The sequence below is a fragment of the Pygocentrus nattereri genome, chromosome 11 (genome assembly GCF_015220715.1).
Source record: "Pygocentrus nattereri isolate fPygNat1 chromosome 11, fPygNat1.pri, whole genome shotgun sequence".
Classification (NCBI taxonomy): Eukaryota; Metazoa; Chordata; class Actinopteri; order Characiformes; family Serrasalmidae; genus Pygocentrus; species Pygocentrus nattereri.
In genome coordinates, this window is record NC_051221.1 from 21,899,254 (window position 1) to 21,927,228 (window position 27,975).

A 27,975-nucleotide genomic window follows, 5' to 3' on the forward strand; every position below is an offset into this window, starting at 1 on the left:
TTTCAAGTAGTAGGCTCACTGCTTGCTTGGCAATTTAGTCCGAGACCAGGGTTAGTGCATGTATGGGGAAACCAGCATTTTTGTGTTTGTTCTGACAGTTCCTTGTCAGCAAGTCATTAAGTGATCTGCAGTTTTTTCAGTTTCTCAGTGTTCCAGTTACATTGGCTCATTATTCTCATTTGGCCTTAAAATGACATTGCATTTGTCTTCTTTACAGAACCGACCTTTTTGCACTCTAAAATGTTTGTGAACTTCAGTAACAGCTGATTTTCTTGCATCTCTGGTGATCTTGCCAGTAATTTTTTATTTTGCCTTTACTTCAAACAGAGCCGACTGACCAAGACAAGTTTGGTGTCTAATTTTGTCTTACAACGTTTACATAATACTTTTGAGCATCATAGACTTCAATGACTTGTTAGCTACATTAGTGTTGTAGCTCCAGCACAAAACTAAAGAGACACCAAATCTGTCTTGGTTAGTTGACTCTGTTTGTGGTAAGGGGGGTAAAGGGTGTACTTTTTAGTTGTCAGTGAACCATTCCTTTAATGTCTGTGTGGACAGAGTGGAAAGTAAAAAGCCACAGCTCATCTTCTTAGTCAACAGAAATACGCTTGGTGGATCTAATAAGAAAACTTAACGCACAAAGGCCAAAAAATGAAACTGATCGCCCCAGACACAATTTCCCAGGGTGAGCCACCCTTATCCTCACAGATCAAAGGCCACACGCAGGGCTCTGCTGTAGAGGTAGGCTATCTGCTCCTATCTCCCTCCATCTATCCGGTCACATGGCCCCTCTTCTTCCCATCATGCCTCTCCGTGTCCCGAGCACTACGACCGCGGTGGCGCTGATCTAGCAGGCGGCTCTGGAGGAGGAATTACGGACGAACACTGTTTTTCTTGGATAACACACACTACCGTTTGTATTGCTTTGCGGTAGGGACTTTTTCTAGGAACGAAAATGCATAAAGACGAGGACGGCTCTTCATAGCTAACGGTAGGCAGCAAATTGGATAGAAGGGTCGATTGTGTCCAAAAAATGGACCAGAACTGAATTTGCTAGGTGAGCTGGAGCTGGGAGAATTAGCCAACAAGCTAGCGGGCGAGTGGAGTGGATTATCTAATGCTAACTGGCTAACAGGCTAACACGGTACGGCGTCCAGCGTTAGTGATAGGAGTAGCGGTGAGTCAGTCTGTGTGCAGACTGCGGTACTTGGCATCAGCTGTGTCATTATGGTTTTAAACAGTGACGGGGTAACCCCCAGTTGGCAGTACAGCTTTCCGTCTAGCACACATGTTATTAGTACGTAGCCCGGTAGGTAACTAGGTTAACATTAGCTAGCTAGCACGCTAAAGCTTCGTTTTGCTGCTGTTATTTCGGCTTAGACACGTTTGCAGATAAACATGCAGAATGAAACGAAAGCCGCATTGCTTTTACTACAACTTTTGAAACCCGGTCACGTTGATATTATCTCATTTAAGCAACTGCACTTCTGTGTTGTGTCAGCTAGCTTGTTAGCTATATTGAGCAGCATAGTTGTCACCTAGCTAGATTAGCTAACTAGCTTACCGCTTTAGTGTGAAAGCTCGGCGAGCACCTGCTCATGAAACAAGGTTAAACATCCATGTTCAGTCATTTTTGTAGTATGTTTATCGGCTGACGGCTCGCCTAATCTTCATTGGATAGCAGCAGATTGTTTTATAATACAGTTATAAGTCTTGTAGACACCTGAAACGGGTTTTCTCTTGTTCACAGATATTTTCTGTTCTCCGAGGTGTCCTCATGTTGGAACCACAGCATGGCCGCATGAGAACTCGAAGGGCTTCATCTACACAAGGGCACTGTTGTAAATCTGGATGACGGTAGTTCAGCACCGTCTTTATGGATGTCCTTGAACTTTTCTTATGTGTCTTTTTCATTTAATGAAACTGGCAAGAGTAATATTTCTAATGCAAGACAGGGAATCTTGTTTTGCCGTTAACAACTAGCCAGGCCAATTTAAATGTTTGGATAGTAATCCCAAATCCCTTTTGAGGGCGGCTAAGTCAGTGACAGGCCCTGAGCCGAGAAGATTAAGCTCCTGTTAGGTTTAAGAGAGAAGTGGAGGATGAACACCTGTTTGACTAAACAGTGAAATCCAGGCCACTTTACTCCTGCTATTTTTGAGTTTACTTTTGTGTAGAAGGCAGTCTCTTCTTTTCTCTGTTCCTCTATTTGCTTTCCACTCTTCTGCTGTGTGAGAACAGAGGCAATCATTGCTTGTTTTCAGCATCTTTAGTATAGGGGAGACTGCTTAGTCTGTTGTATTGGGGCCTCGAGAGCATAGTGACATTCAGAGTAAGCCAGCAGCCTCCTTCAGCCTGCTTAAAAAAAAAAAACACTGAAGAAAGGGGGGATGTGATGAGCCAAGTCTTTCTCATTCAGCCTTCGCCTCTGAACTACTCTGTGGAAACCTACATTCACTGTGATGGCTTTGTCTCCTCAGCCAACTGAGAGAGAGGAGATCTCGGGCGTATGAGGGACTAATCTTAACCCTGTGAATCAAAGCAGCACACACGCATACACACAGTATGCTGCAGGAACAGTAGGCTTCCTGTTTGGGCTCCCACTGTTTGGGACCTGTGTTGTTCTTTTTTTTTTTTTTTTTTTCCTCTCTGCCCCCCCCCTTCTGTCCCTTTGGGCTTGAATGTGTGCGGCTTGAGGACAAGGGCCACTTTGAAGGAACAGTGTTTGGCGGGGGTTTGGTTGCAGTTGACAGGCTGCTGGCCTGTTCTATTTGACCATCGTCCCCGGTGCTGCCTGCCCCCTGGCCCCTGCTCCAGAGATTGGAGCTCTATGGGACTGCAGGAGAGGACATGAAGTCCGGCTGACAAAGCCTGGACCCTGGACCTATTGGGGCTTTTAAGGTTTTCAGGTTTACTCCTTTTTCATTGTGTTTTGGATTTTTTCCCCCCATTCAGCCCTTGCTGCAGTGCTTTTTGTCTAAAAGGGCAGGATGAAACTGAAAAAGCAGGTGACTGTGTGTGGCGGGGCCATTTTCTGTGTGGCCGTTTTCTCCCTCTATCTGATGCTGGACCGGGTCCAGCATGATCCTGCCAGAAGACAGAATGGGGGGAACTTTCCAAGGGTAAGAGCGCTAAAAGATGTAAAGCACTTCTGTCTTCTTGCTGAAGATTGTTGGTTATTTCTACAGTGTTGCTTGCATATGCTTTAAAGCCATACTTTTTAAAGCTTTTGGTGTTTTTGAGTTGACTGTCTGGTAGTCATTTAATCAGTTTGCAGCCCATCAGGAACTGGCAGCTAGCTTTGAAGGAGCCGAATGGTCATTGTCAAACCCAAAAGCTTTTTAAATCAGACTAAACTGTCTAGATTGTGTTGTAGAATTTCGGTAATAAGTGGACTGCATAATGGCATGGTCATACAAAAAGCCTAATGACTAATGCAATGTAATCATTGACCTCTGACAAAGTTATTCCAATATTTCAAGCAGTATAAAAACAATGTTCAGTACATATGAATTAAAAGCATTGCAAATATGTCTAGAATGTTTGTGTTAGTTGTACATCAGCTCCAAAAAAAGGATTAACATGGTACATAAAATGACCAAGATCATGTCAGTCTTGCAGTCCTAGCTGTCTTTGCCTGTAGAAGTCTGATCTGTGGTTTTGTAGAAGTGTGGTGGTAGATTACGCCTCCCTTCCCCTGCCTTTCCTCCCTTCCATTTCAGAGCCAGATTTCGGTGTTGCAGAACCGCATTGAGCAGCTGGAGCAGCTTCTGGAGGAGAACCATCAGATCATCAGTCACATTAAAGACTCAGTGCTGGAGCTCACAGACACGGGCGCCGTCTCTCCCAGTGGCCAGCTGCCCTTTCGCAGCGCCAATGGCTCCTGGGTACTGCCCTTTGATGGCAGACCCACCTTTCTCTCTGTCAAGCCCCAAGACTGCCAGTTTGCACTGGGCCGCCGTGGCCAGACTGACCTACAGGTGAATGCACTTCAGAGTTCATGTAGGGGTGAATTTCTGTACTGTTTAAAAAGTTTGGAAGAATTATTTTTCAATGACACAAAACAAGCCTGTCATCACGATTTTTTTAAAACTGCAGATTAATTGCAGAGTCAGCATGATTAATATTGTAAGCAACTTCTAAATACGCATGTGAACTAATCACCTTTTAGCAAAATTCGCCGGTTTCAGTAATGAATATTAGTAATGAATATGCCATTCATGTGAATTGTGTAGGTTTGATTCGTTTTTTGAAGAAAATCCTTTCTGTCCCCTAAACTGAGCACAGCAGTTGAGGGTCATTATTCAGTGAACAATTTTATGCAACCAATATGCAACCAATTCCTAGCAAGAACACCAAAATACATATTTAAAATAAATTCCAAGCAGCTATTTTAGTATTGCATCTTAGTACTCATTTAGTATCCCTGTATCTTAGTTTCAGAATGCATATGAATAATCTTATTAAAATCTGCAGCTGTTTCTCAGGACTGATTCCTCTCCCAGGGGGTTGGTTTTTGCCACCTTTTTCACTGCTCATGTGTTTTACTGTCTGATTAAATGTGCAAGCCTAAAGCAAACTAAACTGGCTGATTAACCGTCTTGTTCCTAGTTGTTGATGCTTAGTAGCACTCAAGTGACATCAGCTGGCGATAATAATCCTGACAACTGTCTAAAATTATTCAAATAATTGGCATCAGGTTATTACATGATAGTTGTGACAGACGTTACATAAAATCAAATTTGTTGAAGACTTTTTGTTGATTTGTTGTAAAATTATTCTATTGAAGCTTGTACTGTGCAACTTCACATGTAATGTAGTAATAAATAATAGTAATAATAATAATAATAATAATAATAATAATAGAAGCTGGAGTGTGTCATTTTAAATCTTGAGGTATGAAAGTTGACTAGAGCTTTTGGAGTCCACCTTGGAAAATGTTAGGTTGTTGTTCTACGTATATTAACAAAAATGACAATCATTGCACACTTGTGTTTGGTGCATGCTGTTGGTTTACCATACACTTGTTGAATCTTTGCTGTAATTAAATGAAGTGCAGACATGCTGGCAAGCATTTTAAAGTCTTTTTAGTAGCACTAAATGCTGGGAGACCTTTTAATATTGAGCTGGGTTGAAAGCCAGTGCTTCATTGAAATGCCTGCTTGTGTTTGTATGTCTGTATATCCATAGATGTTGGATGTGTACTCCTTGCTGAGCTTTGATAATGTGGATGGAGGTGTGTGGAAACAAGGCTTTGAGATCACATATGAGCCCACTGAGTGGGACAATGAACCCCTGCAGGTTTTTGTGGTACCGCACTCCCACAATGACCCAGGTAGGTAAAACAAACAATCACAGTTTCTGGTTGTCTTTTATTTAGTTCGGCAAGCTTTTGTGTGCAGTGATTTTAAGTTCTGTAGAACATAGATTTGCTGGTGCTCTAGCATTAATTATATTTGTTTGTACTTGAAGTGCAAACTTTAAAGAAGAGCGCATACAAGTCTCTCTTTAATTAATCTTTTAGCACTTCCACCATTAAGCAGACTTGACATCTGTTATTTTGCCTTGGAGTAAAGGAAATAAATACAGCAAATTCAGCTGGTACATCAGCAGGAGCATGATGGTTCACTGTAGATAAAGTAGGTCAGGCAGCAGGAGTGCAGGTCAAGATATGCTGTGGTGCTGTGCAGGACATGCACTGAGGATCTCTGGTCATTGTGGAATGAGCTACAGACCGGTATGTCAAGTGACCTCAAAATATTGAGCTCCAAATGCCTAGCTTATTAAAAGAATTTTAGTACCTGACACTTAATCTCCGTGACCTAGAAGTGCATACATGCGCTGCTGTGTGGAACTGCAGCCCTGGAGTAGAACTTTGTCTACCAGTCCTCTTTATGTAACAATGCAGTGTACGTGCTGGCTGCTGCATGTTGACTTAATGGGGTTCAGCAGAGCTGAAATAGTGTCTGTCACACACATGAGCAGTCCTGTTTTGTTCTTATTCATGCTGACACAGAGGTTCGAACCCTTTAACACTGCACAGCACCGTTTCCTTTTAAATAATAAAACAAATGTTATTTTTAAAAAGTTGTTCTTAGTATAACAAAGTGCTGCAGAAGTGCTTAAGTATTTTGAGTTTTTGTAAAGAGAGTATTTGCTGCTTTGATAAGAAGTGGCTACAGTAAGAACTGGTCATGGTGATGTGTTTTTGTGTTGGGTAGCTAACCTACTATTTTTACATTGTGATTTGAATAACTTTTCTAAGGCACTGTATTGCAATGTTGTCCAGTTTCACTCCTGGAGAACTAATGTCCTGCAGAGCTGATTTTCAAGCCAAATCCATCACAGCTGGATCTAGTGCAGTGTCTGAAGACCTGGATCAAGTGTGATGATTACTCTCTCTTTCTGCTCTGGCAGGCTGGGTCAAAACCTTTGACAAATACTACAATGATCAAACACAGCACATTCTCAATAACATGGTGGTCAAGCTGGCAGAGGACCCACGCAGGAAGTTCATCTGGTCTGAGATATCCTTTTTTGTTAAGTGGTGGGAGAGCGCAGACGCTCACAAACAAGACGTAATGCGCAAGTAAGTGTCAGTTTTCAAAGTTTGGGTTCTGGTGGGTCGCAGTGTGGGGACAGATGGGTCATAAGGAATATGCATCAATGCGTATTACGTGTGCAATAGAATGCCAAATTAATCATTAAGAAAATGTATTAATATGTTAAATAGTGAATGATCGGGCTAAATGGGTTACATCTTAATGCAGAAACGGTGACTTCGTCTGAATTGCAGTTATTATTGCATTGCTATTGTGAACAAGGGATAAAGTTGTGTCAACTCAAAAAAAAAAAAAAACCTGAAAACACTTCCCAGTTACATGTTTGAGTACAGAGAAAGCCTAATTAGTGCTGTTTTTTGGATTTAGTTTAGAGGCACAGCATGTGAAATGTTTTAATGTAAATCACTCTATTGATAGTTTTTTTTTTTCTGTGGTAGTTCTTTGTCTTGTCTAATTTATTAGATGTTGTATATCGTGAAAGATTCTTGAAGGATCGTGATCACCTTTTTGCCATATTGACTCCCTCTGTTTGCTGTATTCTGTCCCACTACTTAAAACCAAGTTCTTATTAGCTTTCATTCTGTAGCAGAGCAAGTAGGATGCTCCTGACAAAGATTCATGTCCTGTAGCAAAGTCTTGTAGTTAGAAGTGGATTTTCCTTTCTGCTGATCAGATCTGTAATTTTAAATCCTCTTTTATAGACTTATCCTGGGAGGGCAGCTAGAGATCGTGACAGGAGGCTGGGTAATGACGGACGAAGCCAATGCTCACTACTTTGCCATGATTGACCAGCTTATCGAGGGCCATCAGTGGCTGGAGAAGAACTTGGGTATGCTCAAAGGACAATGCAAACAGTAAACAGTGGTAGCTAATGTCCTCAAATATTTTGCTTGTTCAACTCTTGTGTACACACAGCATATTCCATTAATGTATTCTTTGCTATGCTCCCATTTTTAAAATTGTTTTTGCTCAGGTGTGACTCCTCGCTCAGGATGGGCTGTTGACCCTTTTGGCCACAGTGCTACCATGCCTTACCTGCTGAAGAGGGCTAACCTGACCAGCATGCTCATCCAAAGGGTGCACTACTCTGTTAAGAAGCATTTTTCCTCCTCGCGTAGTCTGGAGTTCATGTGGAGACAGGCTTGGGGTGAGTTCTCTTCCCTTTGGAGCCTCAACAAATCATGTAATCAATGGATTTCGAGCTGGTACCTAAGATGCAGCTGGTACCTGGTCCTCTTCTCAAGATCAGATCCCTACAGGAGTCTGGAAGAGCACAATTGTTCTTTGGCAAGGAAATATGGCTTAGTTGCTGTCTTTGGTTAATCAGAGCAGCGCTGTTAGTGTTCTACATTAAGCATGCTCAGCTTTCCTGCACCATTGCTTAGAAAGATGTTCTTGCTTGCTTCTCTACATGGAGGAAGCACATCAGCCGGCACCCTTGGCAACAACTAATACTGGTGTGAACAATAAAATGATGCAACCATGTTCTATGTCAAAGCTCTGTACAATGCACAGTGTAGATTGCAGTCAACAGTTTTCATTCCAATAAAATAATCAACTGATTTTGTGTTCAAGAATAAGAAGCTTAAATTAAGAATAAGAAGCCATAATTAATTAGACATGGCTTCAGTAAGCTGTTAAAAAGCTCCCTTGTAGGTTTTTGAGAGTTTGTGCCAGAAGCTATAGTACATCCAGCCAAGTGTTCCTTGCAGAATGTATCACCAAGAGTTGTACCTCTCCAAATTCATTTGTTGTGAAAATAAACCTTTTTTTAAAATGTATTTTATTAAATCTTTTACTGCATTGTTTTTTGGTTTACAGATCCGGAGTCAGGCACAGACCTGTTCTGTCACATGATGCCCTTCTATAGCTACGATGTGCCCCACACTTGTGGGCCTGACCCAAAGATCTGCTGCCAGTTTGATTTTAAGAGGCTGCCAGGCAGCCGGGTCAACTGCCCCTGGAAGGTGCCTCCTCGGGCTATCTCAGATGCCAACGTAGCAGAGAGGTAAGAAGAGAAAAGTAGATCATTGGTGACACTTGGCACCTTTCTTTATTTTACTCTTGGCAGACACAAGCTCTTTTGTATCTCTTCTGCTCACTTTTTCCTGTTGGCAAAAAGAACCCTGGTGAAGCACTGATTGAATGAGGGGTAATAGATGGTTTCCATCCTTGTTTCTGTGTCCCAGGGCCAATGTCCTTTTGGACCAGTACCGTAAGAAGTCCAAGCTTTTCCGTAGCAAGGTGGTGCTTGTACCATTGGGAGACGATTTCCGCTATGACAAAGCCCTAGAGTGGGATCAACAATATGTCAACTACCAGAAGCTTTTTGATTACATGAACTCTCACCCAGAAATGCATGTACAGGTAAGCGTAGCCATTCTGTCATCGAAACCCTTAATAGACTTTTTGATTTGGTTTTCCCACATTAGAGCAAAACCCAGCTAGTAAATAATTACGTGTGCCTGGAGCAGATTACATTTCATAAACAAGAATAACCAGCACAGTATTCTAAATGCAGGCTTACTTGTTAATTTCAGTGAATGCATAAGCACTATTTGCACAGCATTTTGTCTAAATTTGCCCAAAGTGGTTAAGATAGTTAATAGTAGATTTCTTTGTTTCCAAAGGCCCAGTTTGCCACGCTGACGGACTACTTCAGTGCAGTATATAAGGCTAATGGAGTGGCCCAGGGGCAAAGACCACCTGGTTACCCGGTACTAAGTGGAGATTTTTTTGCTTATGCTGACCGAGAGGATCATTATTGGAGTGGCTACTACACTTCCCGACCATTCTACAAAAACCTGGACCGTGTGCTGGAGTCCCACCTTAGGTGAGTCCACAATCAGTCTTTAACTCTGCATAAACTTCCACTGAGCTTTTAACCACATACTATGCCTTCTGTGACAAGACTTTGTATGACAGCTTGGTATTGTTCAGCCTTTTGTCTAGCTGAAATTGGCACAGAGATGTCTCTGCTTTAGCTTAATGATTTAATTACTGCTTTGGCTGTAGCTTTCTTGTTTGGCAGGAATTAATTTGTATTGTCAAAAACTACCCACTTGTGTTTGGTATCCCCAAGAAAAATGAAAGGCATTTGCACTTGCCAGGTGGCCTAAGGATTTTCTTTATTCCCCTCCCCAAAAGGTCTGGCAAAATACTTCATGGACCTGTGCTTGTAATTAGCATTTTTTTAAAGCTGCAACTGGTGATTGTTTACACTAGCTCCTAGCATTATACTAATTGATATTGCCTAGGTATGCAGTGACTTCCTACCCACAGACAATATTTGGGCTTCTTGAACCATGTAGAGAAATATTTTTCATTCAAGTGTAGTACTAAACACTCGTCACTGCTGCTGTAAAAAATGTGACTTGGTTGATACCCAAAAAAAAACTCAGTCTAGTTGTTCTGCAACGAGTATAGCCTGTGTGCACTTTTTTCGGGTAAAGCTTCTTTTGATTCTTGATTCAATATTTCTATTAAGAAGCATTTCGTTTTTTGCTCACAATTCAATTGTCTTGAATGACACACATGCAATGATATGATATGAAAGCAGTAACAATGATCCAACTAAACAAAAACACAGGAAAAGCAAAGCGAACCAATATCCCCAACCCACCACCCTCCTATGAATGCTGCCTGTAAGATGTGGATGTACAAAGTAGGTCTTGTTTAGTTTCAGTCTCCTTTAAGGAATAATATTAAACGGATCCAGATCTCGTCATATAACTTAAGTTTGTCCTTCAGCATAAACCTAATTTTCTCCAACTGTACTGTATGTGTCATTTCTGCAATCCACTGCTTAATCGATGGTACTCCTGCATGTTTCCAGAAATTAATAACGAGTTTTTTAGCAGTAATTAAACTATAGGAAATCAACTGCTTCTGAGCTGAGGAGAGCTCCAGTAATACTTCTGATATTCCAAATATGATAAGAACTGGGTCTGGCTCCAGGTGTACCTTCAACATATCAGATAGGGCTGAAAAAATGTCAGCCCAAAACTTCTGAATCTTAGGACCGAGTACAGCTATGAGAGAGGGTGGCCTCAATTTACTTACACTTATCACACAAGGGTGATATATCTGAAAACAGTTTATGCAGCTTTACCATTGAGTAATGTAGTCTATGTAATATTTTAAACTGAATCAAACAGTGCCTAGCATTAATAGAGCAAGAATGAATGTGTTCGAGACTAGCTTCCCAAACATCCTCAGAAATTTTTATGCCTAATTCTTCTTCCCATGCATTTTTGAATGATTGCGTGCTCGGAGACTTAAAGCTCTGAAATATAGATAAGAAATCACCCTGTTCATTCCTACTGCCTGTTTCCTACACTGATCAAGACTATCTAATTTTGCTGCAGTATAATCGGGCAAATATGATTTGACAATTTCTGACCTGAAGATATTAAAAAAATGATTTCCAGGTATACTATACTTCTCCTGCAACTGCTGAAATGAGGCAAAAGTCCCAGACACATATAAGTCTCCAATCTTACATAATCCCTGAATTTCCCAAATACCAAATGAACCATCCAAAGTAGACGGAATGAAAGAAGGGTTTGACACAACTGGAAGCAAGAAAGGCATTTTCATAAAACTGAAGTGGCTTCTTAATTGATTCCAAATACGGATTGTATCATAAATAATAGGATTTCTTTTACATAAAGAATGATTGAGCTGTAGGAGATAAAATGACGGCGTCTATAGTGTAGGGCAAACAATCCTCTCTTTCCATTTTCAACCAATTAGCGCACACTGATGGATTCTCAACATGTTGGACAATATTTCTCACATTGGCTGCCCAATAGTAATGTATGAAATTTAGTAAGGCCAATCCTTCTTCTGATTTAGATTTACAAAGATGATCCTTACTGATTCTACATGCTTTGTAATCCCACACGAAAGGAATTATAATGGGGAAAAAAAAAGATTTTACTAACAGTGGGATATTCTGCAAAAGCTACAATAATTGTGGAAGAAAGGTTATTTTAATAGCGTTGACCCTACCCAGTAAGGAGATTGGCAAAGTTTTCCAAAATTTTATATTATTTTTGAGCTAAATCAGCAAGGGGTTGAAGTTTGCTTCAAACAAAGAAGTGTGTGACCTTGTTACCTCAATACCTAAATAAGTAAATTTGTCAATAGAAGTTTTAAAGCGGAAGGAATGGGGCCAGGATGTATCCTTAACATAAATCGGCATTAATTCACTTTTGCCCCAATTTGTCCTGTATCCAGAAAATGTCCCAAAATAACTAATCGAGTTTAAAAAGTTTGGAATACTAAGTTTGGGGTCTGAAATAAATAAAAGAATGTCATCAGCATACAGGGAAATTTTGTTTGACGTGCTACTAATATCATAACCAAAAATACCAGGATGGGCCCGGATAGACTGAGCTAAAGGCTCTATTCCTAAGGAGAACAGTAAAGGGGATAAACAGCAGCCTTGCCTTGTACCCCTATGCAGCTTGAACTGTGGGGGAAAGTGTTTTATTAGTCAAGATCCTTGCACAAGGATTGACATATAGCAGCTTAATCCAAGATATAAAAGAGTCTCCAAGATCAAACCTTTTCAAAACAGCAAACAAATAAGATCACTCAATTTGGTCAAATGCCTTCTCTGCATCAAGTGAGAGCACAGCAAAATCTGAAACAGCAGCTCTAGGTGTGTGTATAATGTTAAAAAGGTGTCTAAGGTTGTCAGAGGAATTAGGGTGTGGTATAAAGCCTGTCTGATCAGGGTGTACTAACTGGGCCACCACCAAACTCAATCTGTTTGCTAGAAATTTTGGATCTTTACCTTTTTTAGGAATCGGTGTAATAATTGCCTCAGCCATTGTGGGGGGTAGACACATGTTCTCACAGGCATGTTTATAAACCCTTTGCAGGTAAGGGGAAAGTAATTTATCAAATTTTTTGTACAGTTTGTTGCAAATCCCATCAGGGCCAGAAGTTCTACCACACCATGTAGACATTATAGATTTAGAAATTTCCTCAATTGTGATTTCAGCACCAAGCTTATCTTGCTCATCCTGATTTAATGTGGGTAGTGCACAATCCTGTAAGAAATCGTCTACTATCTTTGGATCTGCATTGGATTTAGTAGTATACAAGTGCTCGTAAAATTGTTGAAATCTCCTATTTATGTCTACTGCCTTAGTAAGAATGACAACAGATTCTGATTTAACTATATGAATTGTCCGGTCAGATTCTGCTTTACGAAGTTGCCTTGCTAAAAGTTTCTGTGGTTTATCCCCAAATTCTAAGCTTTTTTGTTTTAAATAAAGAAAGGATTTACTAATTCTCATCGACAGAATCTGGTTAAGCTTGAATTTAAGTGCTGATATCTTTTATATCATATCGTAGGATTAGCTGCATTTTCCCTCTCTAGATTTTCTATTTGATTTTCAAGTTCTGCCTGCTCTGCTTTCTCTTTTCCTCTGTGATGCCTGATAAGATATAATACTACCTCTTATGTAAGCCTTAAATGTATCCCAAAGTACAGATGCTGATTTGTCAGGTTCGTCATTAGACTCAAAGAAAAATTTAATTTCAAGCTCCAAATAAGAGAAAAAGTAGGTAGGATCTGTCAGCAGCTGGGGATTAAGCCGCCAAATGTTTTGTGGTTTATCTACCTTTCCCAATGTCAAGGAAAGGGCCACTGGACTATGATCGGATATAATAATATTATGATACTTAGCACCGTTTAAGATCCTCCAAATGTCATATATATTAGTTATTGGTAAATGCCTTTAAAAAAAGTGCTTGTGCTGGAAGAGGGATTCTTTGCTGTTGCTGATTTATCTAGGCATTGGTCCAAAACACAATTGAAGTCACCCCCAAATATTAAATTTGAATGAGAAATATCAGGAATCTTGTCAATTACCTTCCTGAAAAAGTCAGGGGAATCATAATTTGGCCCATATACATTCAGTAAGGTTACAGGTATAGATCGCAATTCAGCAGTGACAATAATATATCCATTCTCCTTATCCGCAATAGTAGAATGGTGTTTTAAATAGAACTCCTTTGCGAATTAAAATTGCCACACCTCTGGCTTTGGCGGAAAAAGAGATGTAACTGGGTAGGGCAAGTATATCACATCGGAGATGGAGATCCCGTTTAAAATGGGTTTCTTGCAGAAATATTACATCCGAAGAGAGAGATTTCAAATGCATCAAGACTTTCTTAACTGGTTCATTAACCCCACGCACATTCCAACTAGTAAACGTTAGATCCAGACCCTTCCTACTAGAATTGTCAGGAGCATTCTGCATAAAGACCGTATAAACAGATCATCCAATCAGATGAAATAGAACATTTATGACAATTTGCAGCATTCATATTGTCCCACCCCCCACCCATACAAACCCAATATAACACTAACAAAAACTGTCTGGCTGATACCACAAACGGTACAGCACGACTCACGTGGACAGAGAAGCAAATCAGTAAAACAGGTCTTAAAGAAAAAAGTAAAAACAAATCCATCCACCATCAACTGGACTAACTCTTATCAACCAATTATAGTCCTGCTATATAAACACGCTGGGTTAACACGAAGCTAGATTCAAAAGCTCAGCTAAAACATGCAGAATGATCCACCCAAATATCAGATTGAAAGTAAAGTATAACATCGATCTCTGGCATGACAAATGAATGAGTATAGCTGTACATGCTTTAGCGCTGCAATTATAAGGCACACACTGTAAACACCAGCGTTAAAACGCTTAACCTATGTAAATATAGAATTTGTATAATGTTCTCCAACAATAATGTTGTATAATGTTCTCCAACACATGATTGTAGTGGACCCCGGAGAATGAGATGGCGCGGAGGTCTTCCGTCCTTGGGCTGGACTTGCAGGGCTCGGTGGGCTCGGTCGAGAAGTGGCGGCTCCTCTAGTTCGAGCACGTCTTACTAGTAACTCCGCTACAAAGTCCCTCATTTTGGCCATGCGTCAGTCGTTCTTGTACTTCTGCAATCCTCAAGTTTTGCCTCTTGGAGCGACCTTCCAGATCAAGGCATTTCTCAGAAAGGTCCGCTACTTCAGCAGCCAGCGTTTTGACTTGAGCCTGAAGGGTTGGGATGGAGTCGGAGTTAGCTGATGTAGCCTGCTCGACGTGCCCTAACGTAGCATGGTGGCTATCAACCGTCGCCTTCAGCACGTCTATCCTCGCTTTAACATGCGATTCCAAAATCGCAATTTCTCCCCTTAAAGAGTCAGTAACCTCTCTAGGCTTGGCATCAATTGTAGCGCAGATATCAGACTTCATTTTACTGAGGTCAGAACGTAGAAGCCCCATAGCTTGAAGAATTGGTTTGTTAACCTGTTGCTGCACACTTTCACCTGCGCCATCGCTCTCTTCAGTGCTCCCTTTCTTCCCGGCTCTTTTCAAGGACATTTTTCGCAAGCCAACCGAAACACTCAGGCTCTTAAGTGGTGTAGAATCACTCCACAGCCAGTTTACTGAGTTCCAACTCAGCGTCATGTTAAGTGAAATTTTAAGCGAAATTCGCGGGAGCTACCCAGATTGCGTCCTACTCCGCCATTACCACCGGAAGTCCCCTCTTCTTTTGATTCTTGGCAACATTCTTTTGCTTCATTCTTCACCTTCATTACTAAAATGTCATGCTATGTAAGCGAAGTCAGAGTGACTGGTGGGTGAGTTAAGGTGCGAGAAGACTGAATTAAAGCAAAAAAAAAATTGTATTCATAATTTTGATAGTATTTTTTTAAATACTGGATCAAAAGGGTCACATTTTTGTCTGTTCCAACTTATCAGAACTCAGGAAAAAAACTAATTTTTTTTTATATGCCTCATATTAGATTTTTATTACATTGTATTTTATTGCCCTCTCTGCTACTACAAAATATTCTCCTATAGAGTGTTGACATATAGACTGATAAATTAAAACCAGTAGGCTGGCTGGCAGGCAGGCAGAAGGCAGGCATATGAGTGGGTCTTGTAGCAAACACTGGGGCTGAAGTCTGAGAATTTGTTTCCATTTATTTATGTATTACATGGTTGGTTTAACAAGTTAGATAATAAATCACAGTTTGTTCAATATGCATTTAAAAATGTTTTTTGACTGATGTGTACGATTCAGTTCCTCTTCTATGATGGATGCAGCTGGGAGAAATTATAAACAATGCTTCGAAATTTTATTTTTCCACTTTCTTGCTTGGATTGTCACCTTGCTGCTATACGCATGAAAATTTTGTTTGTGGTTGTAGGGGTGCAGAGATTCTGTATAGTCTGGCTGTGGCCCATGCGCGCCATGCAGGGATGGAAGGGCGCTACCCCACCTCGGACTACTCCCTTCTGACGGATGCAAGGCGCAATATAGGTCTTTTTCAGCACCATGATGCCATCGCTGGAACTGCCAAAGAGGCTGTTGTCATTGACTATGGGACTAGGTCAGTCTTTAATGCCAGGCTGAGTGAACTGAAGCTTTTAGAAAACCCATTAGGTTAATGCCAGAGAGTCTACCTGTGTAAAGTGACTAACCCAAAATTAAACTGTAAGTTGCAATAAATTGTGAAATGTTTGACAAAGCAATTAGTAAAAGTGATAAACTATAGTTTGAAAATGGCTAATTGGACGACATTATTATTTATATTTTTAATTAATTAATTAATTAATTAATTAAGAATTATTATTAAAAATTTGCTGTGTTTTGTGCTTGTATAGGTTACTGCGTTCTCTTATTGGCTTGAAAAGAGTGATCATTAACGCTGCACACTTCCTCATAATGAAGAACAAAGATGTGTATCGCTTTTACCAGACAGAGCCCTTCTTGGAGACGGTGAGGAGAGCAGACTATTTCTCCTTAATACATGCATTATATTTATTTATGTAAACGGCATATCTCATTTAAAGTTTAACCTCCTCTTGCTGTTGTGAATATGTGTGATGTGACTCTGGGTGCTTGGCATGTGTGCAGGATGATCGACGTGCCACACACGATTCCCTACCCCAGCAGACACTGATTGAGCTGGATTCCTCTCCCCGGTAAGGCTCCCTCTTAGTTTGACTGCAGACCAGTAAGAGTGCAGTGTAAAAAGTTGGCATTCCAGTACAGCAAATAGGAAGGTTTAAATGAAATGACTTAATGTAATGCTGTACATCTCCAAACGTACTGTACTGACCGTCCTGCCCCAAGGAAGAGTAGATGTGATGAATGGAATCTTTAACTTGAGTGTTGCTGCTCTTCCTCAGGTACCTGGTTCTGTTTAACCCTGTGGAGCAGGAGCGCCTGTGTGTAGTTACTGTACTGGTGAACTCCGCAAGAGTCAGGGTGCTCACTGAGGATGGACAGACTCTGCCGGTGCAGCTCAGTGCACAGTGGAGCTCGGCTGTACAGATGAGTGGAGAGGTCTACCAGGTGAGTGGCTGTATGTGACTATAAAATGAGTGTTTGTTTTTTTTTTTTTTCTGTGTTGTTTGAAGTAGACAGTTCTTAGTAATTATTATGTCTTTTGTAATATTCAGTTTAGGACTGGATGCTTTGGTGAAAATATCTAAATGAGATTTTTCTGGCCAGTGTTGTGATTTGGATGTGATTTTTCTTTAAATTAAACTCCAGGTCTTTTTGGCCAAGATGTCCAGCACATCAATTTTTCTGGCTTGAGAATTGAATACTAAATTTAGTGTGCGAGACTGCAAGTTCACAAGCTCTGTGCTATTGGGTTGTGTTTCTCCTCATAAAACTTGAGAAAACTGTGGTTAATGTAAGACAGCAGCTGGTGCAGTTTGAAAACTGCAGTTTTTCAAATTGCAGTTGTGATTAAAAAAAAAAGTAATTTAGCTCTAGCTCAATGTCAACTCTGAATGGTAAACAATAACATTTTTGTTTTTGTTGTTTTAGTTATCAAGATGGAACAAAGCCTCAATAAATATGAATAATAATTTATACTTCCTAATCTCACCACTGAACATGACCGCTGTTGTGGCTTTTGAGTTGAGTTAGTGGCAAGATGACTTTTCCCTCCCTGTTTAGTTAGTAAAGGCTGAAGTAGCTTTTTTTTTTTCTGCTAATACTGGATCAAATGGATATATTATTCCTGAACCATACATTACTGATATGGGAAAATGTTACAGTTTGGTAATTATCAGTCAGGGCCAGTAAACGGTGAATCTGCCATGTTTGAGATGGCTGATGTGTTTACAGTGACATGCATTTGATTAAAACGCATGTTCTTGTACAAGTGCTTGTAACTGTATTAAAGTGTCTTAAGCTTGCTTGGTAACCCAGTATTTCTTAGATTACGATATGATGGTGTGTTTGTGTCAGTTGTTTTGAGCCTGTCTGAAGATGCTCCCTGTGTCTGACTGTCCTGTTTCATTTCTGCTTGCCTTTGCGCAGGCTTCCTTCATGGCCCGCCTCCCTGCACTGGGATTGGCTGTGTTCCACTTGTACGACTCTGTAGACTCCCCGATGACTCTGCGCTCTGACACACTGCTGAGACTTCCTGGCCGTAGTCAGAGCGTGCGGGGAATAGACCCCCTGCCCGTGCGCTCGCAGGTGGCTGATCCTCAGCCGTTCTACATCCAGAGCCAGTCTCTCACGCTGGGCTTCTCTGGTACCACAGGCCTGCTTGAGGTGAGCAGGATACTCAGAGAGGATTGTTGGTTATGTTACAATATTAACTATGTTCTCAAAGTGGACTAAACAATGTTCAGTATGTGCATTTGCAGTTTTAGCTTGAGTCTAGGTTGTACATACCACTCTGCTACTAAAATATAAATGCTCAGGTTATACAAATAATATTTGTCCTGTGTTTCTCTGCCTGTGAGTGGTGCTTTATGCTATAAATAGTTTGAGTTTGATGTTATAAAAGATGATTAAAAACGTGTTTTACAAAATTGGTCAAAAATGGTCCATTGGCTGTTTAAGTTTTGGCTAAAAGCTGAAAATCTGATTTTCAGTTTTTAGTCTTTTTTAGCTCTTTGCTTTGTGTAACATCATGAATTTCTACAGAATACTTGTTTGGTTTAATGCTTTGCAGTTCACAGCATCTGTGACTTGAATCATTTAGTATTGCTATGAAATACACTGAAGTATTTGCATTTGTGGCTTGTAAACTTGGCAACACAAGCGTCAGAAGTTGTAATGAAGTGTATTTCGTAACATAGTTTTGAAACACCTGCATGCATACTTCAGCAACCCCACTTGCTCTCAAAACTCTGCTTGCCTAATTCAGTGAAACATAATTTAGGGAAAAGCACCTTCAGCTTATTATCAATGTCCTTATCAGTAGAATTAATGTGCAGTACAAATAGTAATCGGTGAAATAAATACATGTGAGATGTAATATTGATAAACTGATTTCTGTCTCTGTGGCTGTCAGAGTATTCGTCGTAAAGATGACCCTCAGGAGGTTAGGGTGCAGATCCAGTTCTTTACTTATGGAACTCGACCTTCCAAGGACAAGAGCGGAGCTTACCTTTTCTTACCAGATGGCAATGCTAAGGTAAGTTCTTTCCTGTAGTCTTAATTCATCTGTCTGCATTGGAATTTAATTGTACAAGACAGTCTAAAGCTTGGAATAAAAGTTAATATTTGTTATTGTCTGTCTCTTAGCCATACACACAAAGAGATCCTCCTATTGTGCGTGTGGTGGAGGGTCCACTTTTTGCTGAGGTGGTCACATACTACCAACACTTTCAGCAGACGATCCGCATACATAATGTGCCAGGGGTGGATGGTCTGTCTCTGGACATCACCACCATGGTGGACATCAGGGACCAGACTAATAAAGAGCTGGCCATGCGTTTGCTCACAGACATTCAGAGTGAAGACACTTTTTACACAGACCTCAATGGCTTTCAGGTCAGTCTGACTGGAACGTCATTCACCCTCTGATCCTCTTAGGAATCTAAAAGTGTGCTCTCTCTCACGAACACTGCAAAAGCAGCAGTGGTGCTTTCTCTACCATCTTGGTAATGAATTTCTTTGTCATCAGTACACTGATTAAGCCTAGTCTTACCCTAATGTGGAGAATCCTGATTAACAATATAATTTAGTCAAGTGTAATTAAATATGACTTTATGGCTAATTTCATACACTAAACCTTTTATCTTTGATGGAAAATTAAGCCACATTTGATTGTGTTTATACTTTTTATAACTGATTTTTAAGCCTCAGAGTCTAGTATGTACCCCCCCCTTTAAATGGTTTATAGCAGTTTTAGGTGAGGACTAGCCTATGATTTTGCACTGATGGGTATTGATTTCCCCCCTCAGATTCAGCCACGAAGATACTTGCAGAAACTGCCGCTGCAGGCCAATTTCTACCCCATGCCCACCATGGCCTATATCCAGGACAGCCAGTACCGCCTGACCTTGCACACAGGGCAAGCCCTGGGAGTCAGCAGCCTTGCCAGTGGTCAGTACCTTGTAGCAGATTTAGAGGAATATAGGGGGAAAAGATACTTGGGTTCAGTTTTGTCACCCTGAAAGTAAAATGTAAAACTTTACAAGAGTACAAGTACATGGTTTTTAGTACTTGCTGATAGTCTCATTTTCATCCATAGTAACTATATAGAATGATGTAATTGTTAAGGTACACTGCACTTATTTACCCTAACAGTTAAATTGGTAAAATCACACTGATTTTAAACAAAGTTCATTAGCTAGCTATGTTACATCAGTTGTGTTGCAGGGTCAGTTTTGTTCCATGTCGGTAAAGTGATTCTGTACAGCTGAAAGGTTCTTTTGTCTCTTTTGGGTCTCTGTAGCACAATGACAGCAGGAATCGCATCTGAAGCTACTGCATCTGAGGAGCTCACGTGGTGTTTTATGTGTTCTCAGTCTTGTTTGGCTGGTTTAAGCTGTAGTTGAATGTCCTCTAAAGCTAAACATGCACTGTGTGATTTTAGAAATCATTCTCACACTGTACGTTTGAATAGACTGTTGTGTAAGGACAAAGCTTGCGGTTCACATACACTGAACGAAAATGCCGCCCATGCTAAACGCAGCCCTTACAGGCAGTTCTGTCTGTAAACAGTTTAAAATGAAACTTTCACTCAAAATAACACGCTGCACACAGAGTACTGAGCAAACCTGCTACCAAACTGAGCTACTGAGTTACAGCAGTTCTAACACTGCACTACTGGTAAAAGCAGGTGTGGGTGTACACAGTAGGACACTGCAGTCTCTATACAGCCCATGTTATGAAAGAAAATAACTGTTTTATCCCTTTTGTTTATACCTCGTACTGCCACTCAGTCAGACAGAGTAAAGTTGGCATAGATAGACTTTGGTAGGAACATAGAGCTGTTTTGCATTTGCTTTGCTAGCCTACGTGTCTCTGTCTGTATTGGGGAAGTGGCTGTGATTCGTCTTATGGCTGTATACACTCGGCTTATGTCACATGGTATCAACTGGTATTGGATGTTAATGTTGGTGAATTTTTTGAGTGAGTAAATAAGCACTATATCAACCTGTTACCAGTATCTGTATTGATGCATCCTTAGTAAAAATGATTTATTTCTGGTATTATTTCTACTTTTCACTTTACCTCATTTGCACTTTCCTCTTTCTCTCCTTGTTCTCTCCACAGGTCAGCTGGAGGTGATTCTGGACCGCAGATTAATGCAGGATGATAACAGGGGTCTTGGACAAGGTCTGAAGGACAACAAGAGGACAGCCAACCGCTTCCGTCTACTGTTGGAGAGAAGGTCTAGCAGCAGTAGGGTGAGTGGAACCGGCCCAGCCCAAGGGAGTGAGGAGGCTCGGCCATTAGATGGCACTGTTCCCATATTGCTGAGAAAGTCTTACTGATGGGCGTAGCCAAGTGAAAATCAATTTTTGTACTTGGCTCATTTGTACAGATGAATTCACTCTTTTTGTTTGGTGTTTTCATTAGTGTTTTTTGATCCATGCTGATTTGAGTGAAGTAAAATGTTTGAATAGACATAGAATGGAAATAGGTTTGCGTGATTGTCTGCTTTGGTCAGATCTTGTGCCTTCTGTCCAATGCATTCTCACTGGCTTTCATTTCATGCTTACTCATCCTTTTCTCTTTATTACTCTGTTTTCATCTCATTTTCGGTGTCACTATCTCTGTATCACTTACTCCCTCTCTCACTGCATGCAGCCTGTGGGCTCTTATGCCAAAGTCAGCCACATGTTAAATAAAATCATCGCTCATGTTTTTGGAGAAAGCAAGAAAGAGGTAATGTTACCACAGCAACAGAGGGGTTGTAGCACACTCTTATGCCACCCCCCTTTCTCCATTGTAGCTTTAGGCTAATAGGTAGTACTTCGTTCCTGTCCATTACCTTAGCTGCTTTCTATTCTGTGTGTCACTGTGAATGATTTAGTGAAGTGTTCACTTCTGCTTTCTGTACTATTTGCTCGTCCTGTAGACGAACTGCTGCAGGATGAGATGTAGGGCTATGATTAATATTTAGGAAGTGCTGCCAGCTTTGGGGCTTTTAGGGCTATTTATTTAATTTGCCCCTTGCTCCATTAATGTAGCTGGTGTATCATATTTATTTCTTGGCTGCATTGTTTTTTGCCTGTGAAACACAACTCCTTTATAAATGAGCTTATGTCGTGTGTACTGTAAGCTTACTTATTTAATATGTGCATATGGTTCTGCAGGCTGTTGACAGTGGACCAGTCAGTTTTCCATCCCTGCTGAGTCACATGACCTCTGCTATCTTGAACCACGAGGTACTGGCTCTGCCGGTCATTCCGAAGAAACGAGGTGTGCCACCTCTCCGCACCTTCTCCCCACTGGCTGCTGCACTACCCTGTGACTTCCATCTGCTCAACCTCAGAAGCATTCAGAACCAGGTTAACCTTCACACATCTGCAGCTCTGTTTTTGGCATCCTCTACTACAGAGGTGGGGAAGTGTGCCCCTGGAGGGCTGGATTCCTGCACAATTTGATGATTTTCCTGCTCAAGCACTTCTGATTCAACTCATTAGCTAATTACCAGGTTTAGTTGGTATTCTAGAGAACTCACCAAACTGTGCTGGACTCAGGCCCTTGGTTCCCTACCCCTGCTCTTCTCTTCCGTGTTCTGCATTTTTTGTCATGCCTGTGTTTAATTTTAGTATGTCCACATCAAGTTCAAACACTCTGCCCACAGAGACATGGACCATCTGATATCTATTGCACAGTAAGCTCTCTATAACTTGTGGAATTTTATCAGCTGATTGGCTGTCCTGTTCACACATCCCTGTGTACACATTGCTGTGCACCAGTTTTCATCTGTCTCATGGGAGATACAGTTTTGCCAACAGTTACCTGCTCTGAGCACTGTGAAAAGTCACATAAAGTGTGTTTTATGGTGTTGCCACATTTTGAAAATCACCTAGCCCTACACATTGCACAAAAAAAGGTTTGTGCCCTTTCTTTTCAAAGTATGCATTTCTTAATGTAGATGGTTTTTGGCCTTATGTGTGCTTAGTATGATGCTTTTTACTTGCCAACCAAGCACAATGTTCATGCGAACATATATGAAAACCTACTCAAATATATGTGAATTCGAGCAGCAGTTTTCTAGCTTGGCTTGTCTGTTTCTAGTTGGCCATATTACTATTGTAGTACAGTTGATTGGAGATAGGAGAGGGTCTTTCACTTGAGGATTTCAATACTTTGCCACCTCTTTTGATTGTGCTAGTTTGTATCTCAGCAGTATTGTACTTTGTGTGTGTTGTTCACAGGACGCTCATTCACCCTCCCCATACACAGCTCTCCTGCTGCACCGCCTGGGACTGGACTGTGGCCTAGAGGCTCAGAACCCTGGCTTTAACTGCAGTACCACACAAGGCAAGGTCAGTCCTAGAAGCGAAAACAGAGGATCCCTAGTCATAGCAACTTAAAAAGGCTTTTAATATAAGGTGCAGCAGAAGTCTATTTTGAGAATGAGAAAGGTGGGGGGGGCTGACAAAGCTTATGTAGGCTTAAAGTCCAACTATGTCCCCAAGCTTGCTTTTTATGAATTAAATTATCTTTGGTGAGTGCATTTTTTTTTTTTTTTTTTTTTTTTCTTCTTTTTTTATCTATTGCTCTTTCAAGCTGATTTGAAGTTATGTAATTTTCTTTTAAAGTTGTACTGTAATTAATTCCACAAGAGATGTACTTGTTCTGATAAGCCTGTTGTGTGCTTTCATATCTATAGCTGGCTGTGTCGGCACTATTCCGGGGTTTGGACCTGCAGCTGCTGCAGCCCATGTCTCTGACACTCATGTACTCGGCCGCTCCTCTCTCCAACAGCTCCATCATCAGCCTGGAGCCCATGGAGCTGTCTGCCTTCAAGCTCAAACTGCGCTAGACCTCGATGTACTCGGGTCCAGGCCCACCACAGCAGGCTACACACTGCTGTCAGTGTAGAATGGCAGGACATTGGCAGTTTTTCTGGCTGACTGTCAGAGGATAAGCTTAAATACATGAAACCCAGATAACGTATGTATCAACATGGAAGTTGCTGGACACTCTAAAAGACTTTTTTTATAAAGAGAGATTTCGGCACCAGTTACAGATACAGTAGCTGTCCCAAAAGGGAGGGATATGAAGAACCTTTGATTTTTTTTTTCTTTTTTTCTTTTTAATATGCTTGAGATTCATTCCAGAAAATGACTAGTGGATTTTTATTAGACATGGGTGATTGATGAAGATCATTCGAGGGTGTCATTATTTTTATTTGTCGTCCTGGCTGGAACCACTGACATTTATTTCCTTCTCTCGCGCGCGCGCCCTCGCTCTCTTGCACTCTCTCTCGCTCTCTAGCGCTCTCTCTCGCTCTCTCGCTCCCCCCCCCCCCCCCCCCCCCCCCCCTCTTCTGTATCTTACTCTTGTTGACATTCTGGGGACTCTATACTGTATGTAAATATGTCATTGGCTCTTCACAAACTAGTGGGACCGAGTGCAATATATGAAGCTGCTTTTGGGGCTTATGGTTTTATGTTGACTCCATTCCGCAGAAGCTGTGCTTGAAACTGTTGCTGTCATCTGAGCTCCAACCTCTTTTCTCTTTTTTTTTTTTTTCTCGCCCGTTTTGTACTTCAGTGGACTGTGCTGCTTGCCATAGCTGCATGTTCCTGTGAATGTGTGCTCGCTCACTCATTTTGGCAGCTGAGTGAAGACTGTTATTGTCGTCTCATATCCGTCTAGGGACTTGCCCTACAGAACGCCTTGCTCCCACTTAAGTCAGTCAGTGGTTGAACCTGGTTGGGTTCTCTTTTTCTGATTATGTGGAATGAGTGTAGTGGTTGGCAGAACTATCCCTTCCCTTTTTACCGAGTTTGTCTTTCACTGTTGGCCCCTTTTTGTTTTTGAAAAATGCTGTTCTCTACAAAGAAGCCAGTGATGGATTATCTGCATTTTTTCCTGGCCTGCAGTGCTAAGGATGGTGTAGCATAAGGTATGCAGTAGATCAGGGTCTCAAACTCAAGTCCTGGAGGCCAGCGACCCTTCAGAAACGAGTATTTACCCTCTTCTAACACTCTGAATTCAACTAATAAAGGCATTTTATTTGTAGTGTAGCTGATGAGTTGAATCAGACGTTTGAATGAGGAAGAGCACTGAACTCTATAGTGCTATTGCCCACCAGGAATGGAGGTTGATACCCATGCAGTAGAAAATGATACCTCCTATAAGCTACATAAAACTTTGAAATGTGCAGTATAATACTGAGATGATTATGGATGGCAGAGTGGAGAGGTAATGAGAGCAGAATATATGTCTAGTGCACTGGGGCCTGTCCCTTGAAGCAAGTTCAACTTGGGTTAGCTTCACAAAACCTAATAAATGAGACTGTGGTTAACTTGTTTCACAAAAGCGGAATAGGGGAATCCACTACTTTTCCCAGGTTTCTGAATAATTCAGTCACAGGGATGGAGGGGGTGTCATTTAGAATGGCTTGATGTGAAATGGTTCACTGTGGAAAAACTTACTGAATGACTGATTTCTTCGTAATGGTGGTGATAGGAACTCGGGGGGGGGGGGGGGGTCACTATCAGATTGTTTTATTCACCCTATATGTATACTCTGAGATTATATATTTAATGCTGATTGTAGTAAAATGGTGGTAAGTCTAAGAGGGGAAAAAAGTTTTCTTTGATGAATATTTTGCCTTACAACACCCTGCATGTACCTCTCCACTATGAATTGTGAATGCTTTTTAAAAATGCATTTTATGACAAAACTTTCTTGTAAAACTGTTGAGGAGGAAAAAAAAGAATGTCTTGGGCATCAGGCACCATCTTCATAACCTTTTTATGTAATGGCTTTCTGCGAGTTAGGTTTTAGAGCCATTAAGTTTTTCTAGAACTGCACATTTCACATCAAACGACTGTTTACATCTTGTCTAATTATGTGGAAAATCGTGGGAAAAGTCTCTAACATTCTGTTAACTGTGGTTTAGATTAATCCTCATGCACATGACATTTTGGACAAACATCCAGTTGTGTAGAACATAATGAGTCAAGCCTCTTGTTTATCAAAGAAGGATAAGGAAATCTACATAATTATGTTGAAAGTAAAGCAATTATAACAGTAAAAAAGCAACACTGTTGTCATTGCCAGCACGTTAGAGCTTATTTGCTTCCTCTGCTATCATCTTCACATAATTGATGCCATAGACCACATGAAGGAACAAAAAGTGACCAAAAGGGTCCACCTCCCCTTAGCCCCTGATTAGTCCAAGAGCTGTTTACAATCCAAAATCCGTAGCCTGCCCTGGAGTAGGTTATGCGTGCAGCACAAATTGCCATGGGGATGTAGCCTGGTGAAGAGAGACATGAGACAGAAAGTCAAGAGTTAGATTGAGCTAAACTTAGTTAGCTGGCTAAACGACACATCCTGCTTCGTGAGACAGACCCCTGCTTACAATCTTGTACATAGTGTGAAGATCTGGAAGGGTCAATTCATATGAATATAAAGATCATATGTATAGAGATCAGTGGATGCTGACACTAATGGCCGTGTGCTGAGGAGCCACAGCAGATGCATTGTAAAGTTCCATTCCAGTGGTGTCCATCATAATGTCTATGCATAGTGTCTCTCTTTGTCTGGGTGCAGTCATCCACTCGATACTTACCACTGCCATTAAATGTAAATGCATTACATTTTGCCAGGAGGAAGATGTCTATTAAACCGTGACGCTGTCTCCAGTTTTACTCGCTCTGCTGCTGACCTCCATGCACTGCTCAGCTTAAAGTAGCTTACATGTGTAGAGCTCAGCTTCAAACTTATGAATTACTGTGAAAACCGAGCACCCTCACTATTTCTCTACATGTGCTGCTGTTGGAGCAGGGATCAGAGGCACTCATGAAACCTCTGGGAGGGAGATGTCACTGTTGCTCATGTCTAAGCTACAGAAACTCTGGTACTACTGTATTCCTTTTTCAAACCCTGCACAACTCCACTGTTAACTGACAAGGTCAGTCTGTGCTAAAAGTGGAAAACCAAGGAGAAGCTATTGATTAAAGTCAGAATTGGGTGCCATCTCTCCTAGAGAGCTTTAGCTTTACTCCTTGATAATCACTCTGCTAAAATTGCATAAAATGTTTATCAAGCTTGCCTAAGCTGCAAAGTTTGTAGTTGAGATTATTTTTTTTTTTTTTTTTTTTTTTCGGAAGCTATTCTGTTTGCTTTATTCTTTCCTTCTTTTGACTGCTCTAGAGTAGCCTCTTCCTTAAGCTGCTTTGTCCTTACACTTTTACACTGTCTGTTTACCTCGTGTATCTCACAGCCATGCCGTTCCTCCTGGCCTGCTTTGCCCTCAGACCATGTATACTTGCCCTAGAGCTGTTTGGACAAGTCCCTTTGTAGCTGTTTCTCATTTGTGTAATATGATGTGAACAAACAGATTGGGTTTTTATGTTTTGTTCGAGATGAAGATTTTTTTTTTTCCCTTGCTATGTCTATTCTCTTCTGGACTTGTGCTAATGGGGTGGGGGGGGCGTGCATAAAAAGAAGTGCAGCTAAAGTTGACACTTAATAAACATCAGCCATGGACATGAGTTGATGTCATTTTGCCTGTCTTTACTCTGCTATAGTCTACACATGTCCAAGCTGAAAACAAAGTTAGAGAGAATATATTGTTCTTTGCTGAAAAATTGGAGACATTGCCACAGGCCTGTCTTTGCCTGCTCCTATGCCAGAAGCCTTTTCTGATGCTTCTCCTTAGTGCATAGGCAGGGGGCAGTAGGGGGTTGTCTTCTGTATAGCAGTGTGATTTGAAACCGAGTGGAGGTCTTCTAGTGATACTTCCCTTTTTATCTACCACCCACATCCCAAGAAGCTTCACAACAACTACCGTAGCTGTCTGATATCTCAGCCTGTGCCCCCTGCAGCAAGAGGCCCTGAGTCTTGGGAAAGAGTGAGAAAGCTCTGATCCCTGCTGAGCTGCTAGCTCTATGCAAGACCGGCTGACTCTCTT

The 27,975-nt window shown here is 41.1% G+C and overlaps 1 protein-coding gene across 3 annotated transcripts; it reads left to right on the forward strand.

Annotated features, from left to right (window-relative positions):
• Positions 1 to 792: 792 nt before the first annotated feature.
• Positions 793 to 27,556, forward strand: man2a2 (mannosidase, alpha, class 2A, member 2). Of its 3 annotated transcripts, none has more exons than XM_017700103.2 (23): positions 793 to 994; positions 1,754 to 3,125; positions 3,747 to 3,983; positions 5,194 to 5,338; positions 6,421 to 6,592; positions 7,268 to 7,395; positions 7,540 to 7,713; positions 8,388 to 8,574; positions 8,756 to 8,933; positions 9,197 to 9,399; positions 15,808 to 15,990; positions 16,265 to 16,379; positions 16,518 to 16,585; positions 16,793 to 16,958; positions 17,940 to 18,176; positions 18,925 to 19,047; positions 19,158 to 19,406; positions 19,820 to 19,961; positions 21,138 to 21,271; positions 21,675 to 21,752; positions 22,184 to 22,378; positions 23,255 to 23,365; positions 23,713 to 27,556. In XM_017700103.2, exons 2-23 carry the CDS (start codon positions 2,994 to 2,996, stop codon positions 23,863 to 23,865), a joined length of 3,510 nt encoding a protein of 1,169 aa, XP_017555592.1. In that variant the 5' UTR covers positions 793 to 994; positions 1,754 to 2,993; the 3' UTR covers positions 23,866 to 27,556. The 3 variants fall into 3 exon arrangements, with proteins under 3 accessions (XP_017555592.1, XP_017555591.1, XP_017555593.1); XM_017700102.2 differs by having other exon boundaries at positions 794 to 994; positions 3,726 to 3,983; XM_017700104.2 differs by lacking the exon at positions 21,675 to 21,752 and having other exon boundaries at positions 795 to 994; positions 3,726 to 3,983.
• The last annotated feature ends 419 nt before the right edge of the window (positions 27,557 to 27,975 follow it).

Bases quoted from the DNA above. Each gene is read 5' to 3' on its own strand.
- man2a2 (XM_017700102.2), top strand. From the start codon at position 2,994: ATGAAACTGAAAAAGCAGGTGACTGTGTGTGGCGGGGCCATTTTCTGT. The intron at 6,593-7,267 runs GTAAGTGTCAGT...CCTCTTTTATAG, and splicing joins AAACAAGACGTAATGCGCAA to ACTTATCCTGGGAGGGCAGC. The intron at 21,272-21,674 runs GTGAGTGGAACC...CACTGCATGCAG, and splicing joins GAAGGTCTAGCAGCAGTAGG to CCTGTGGGCTCTTATGCCAA.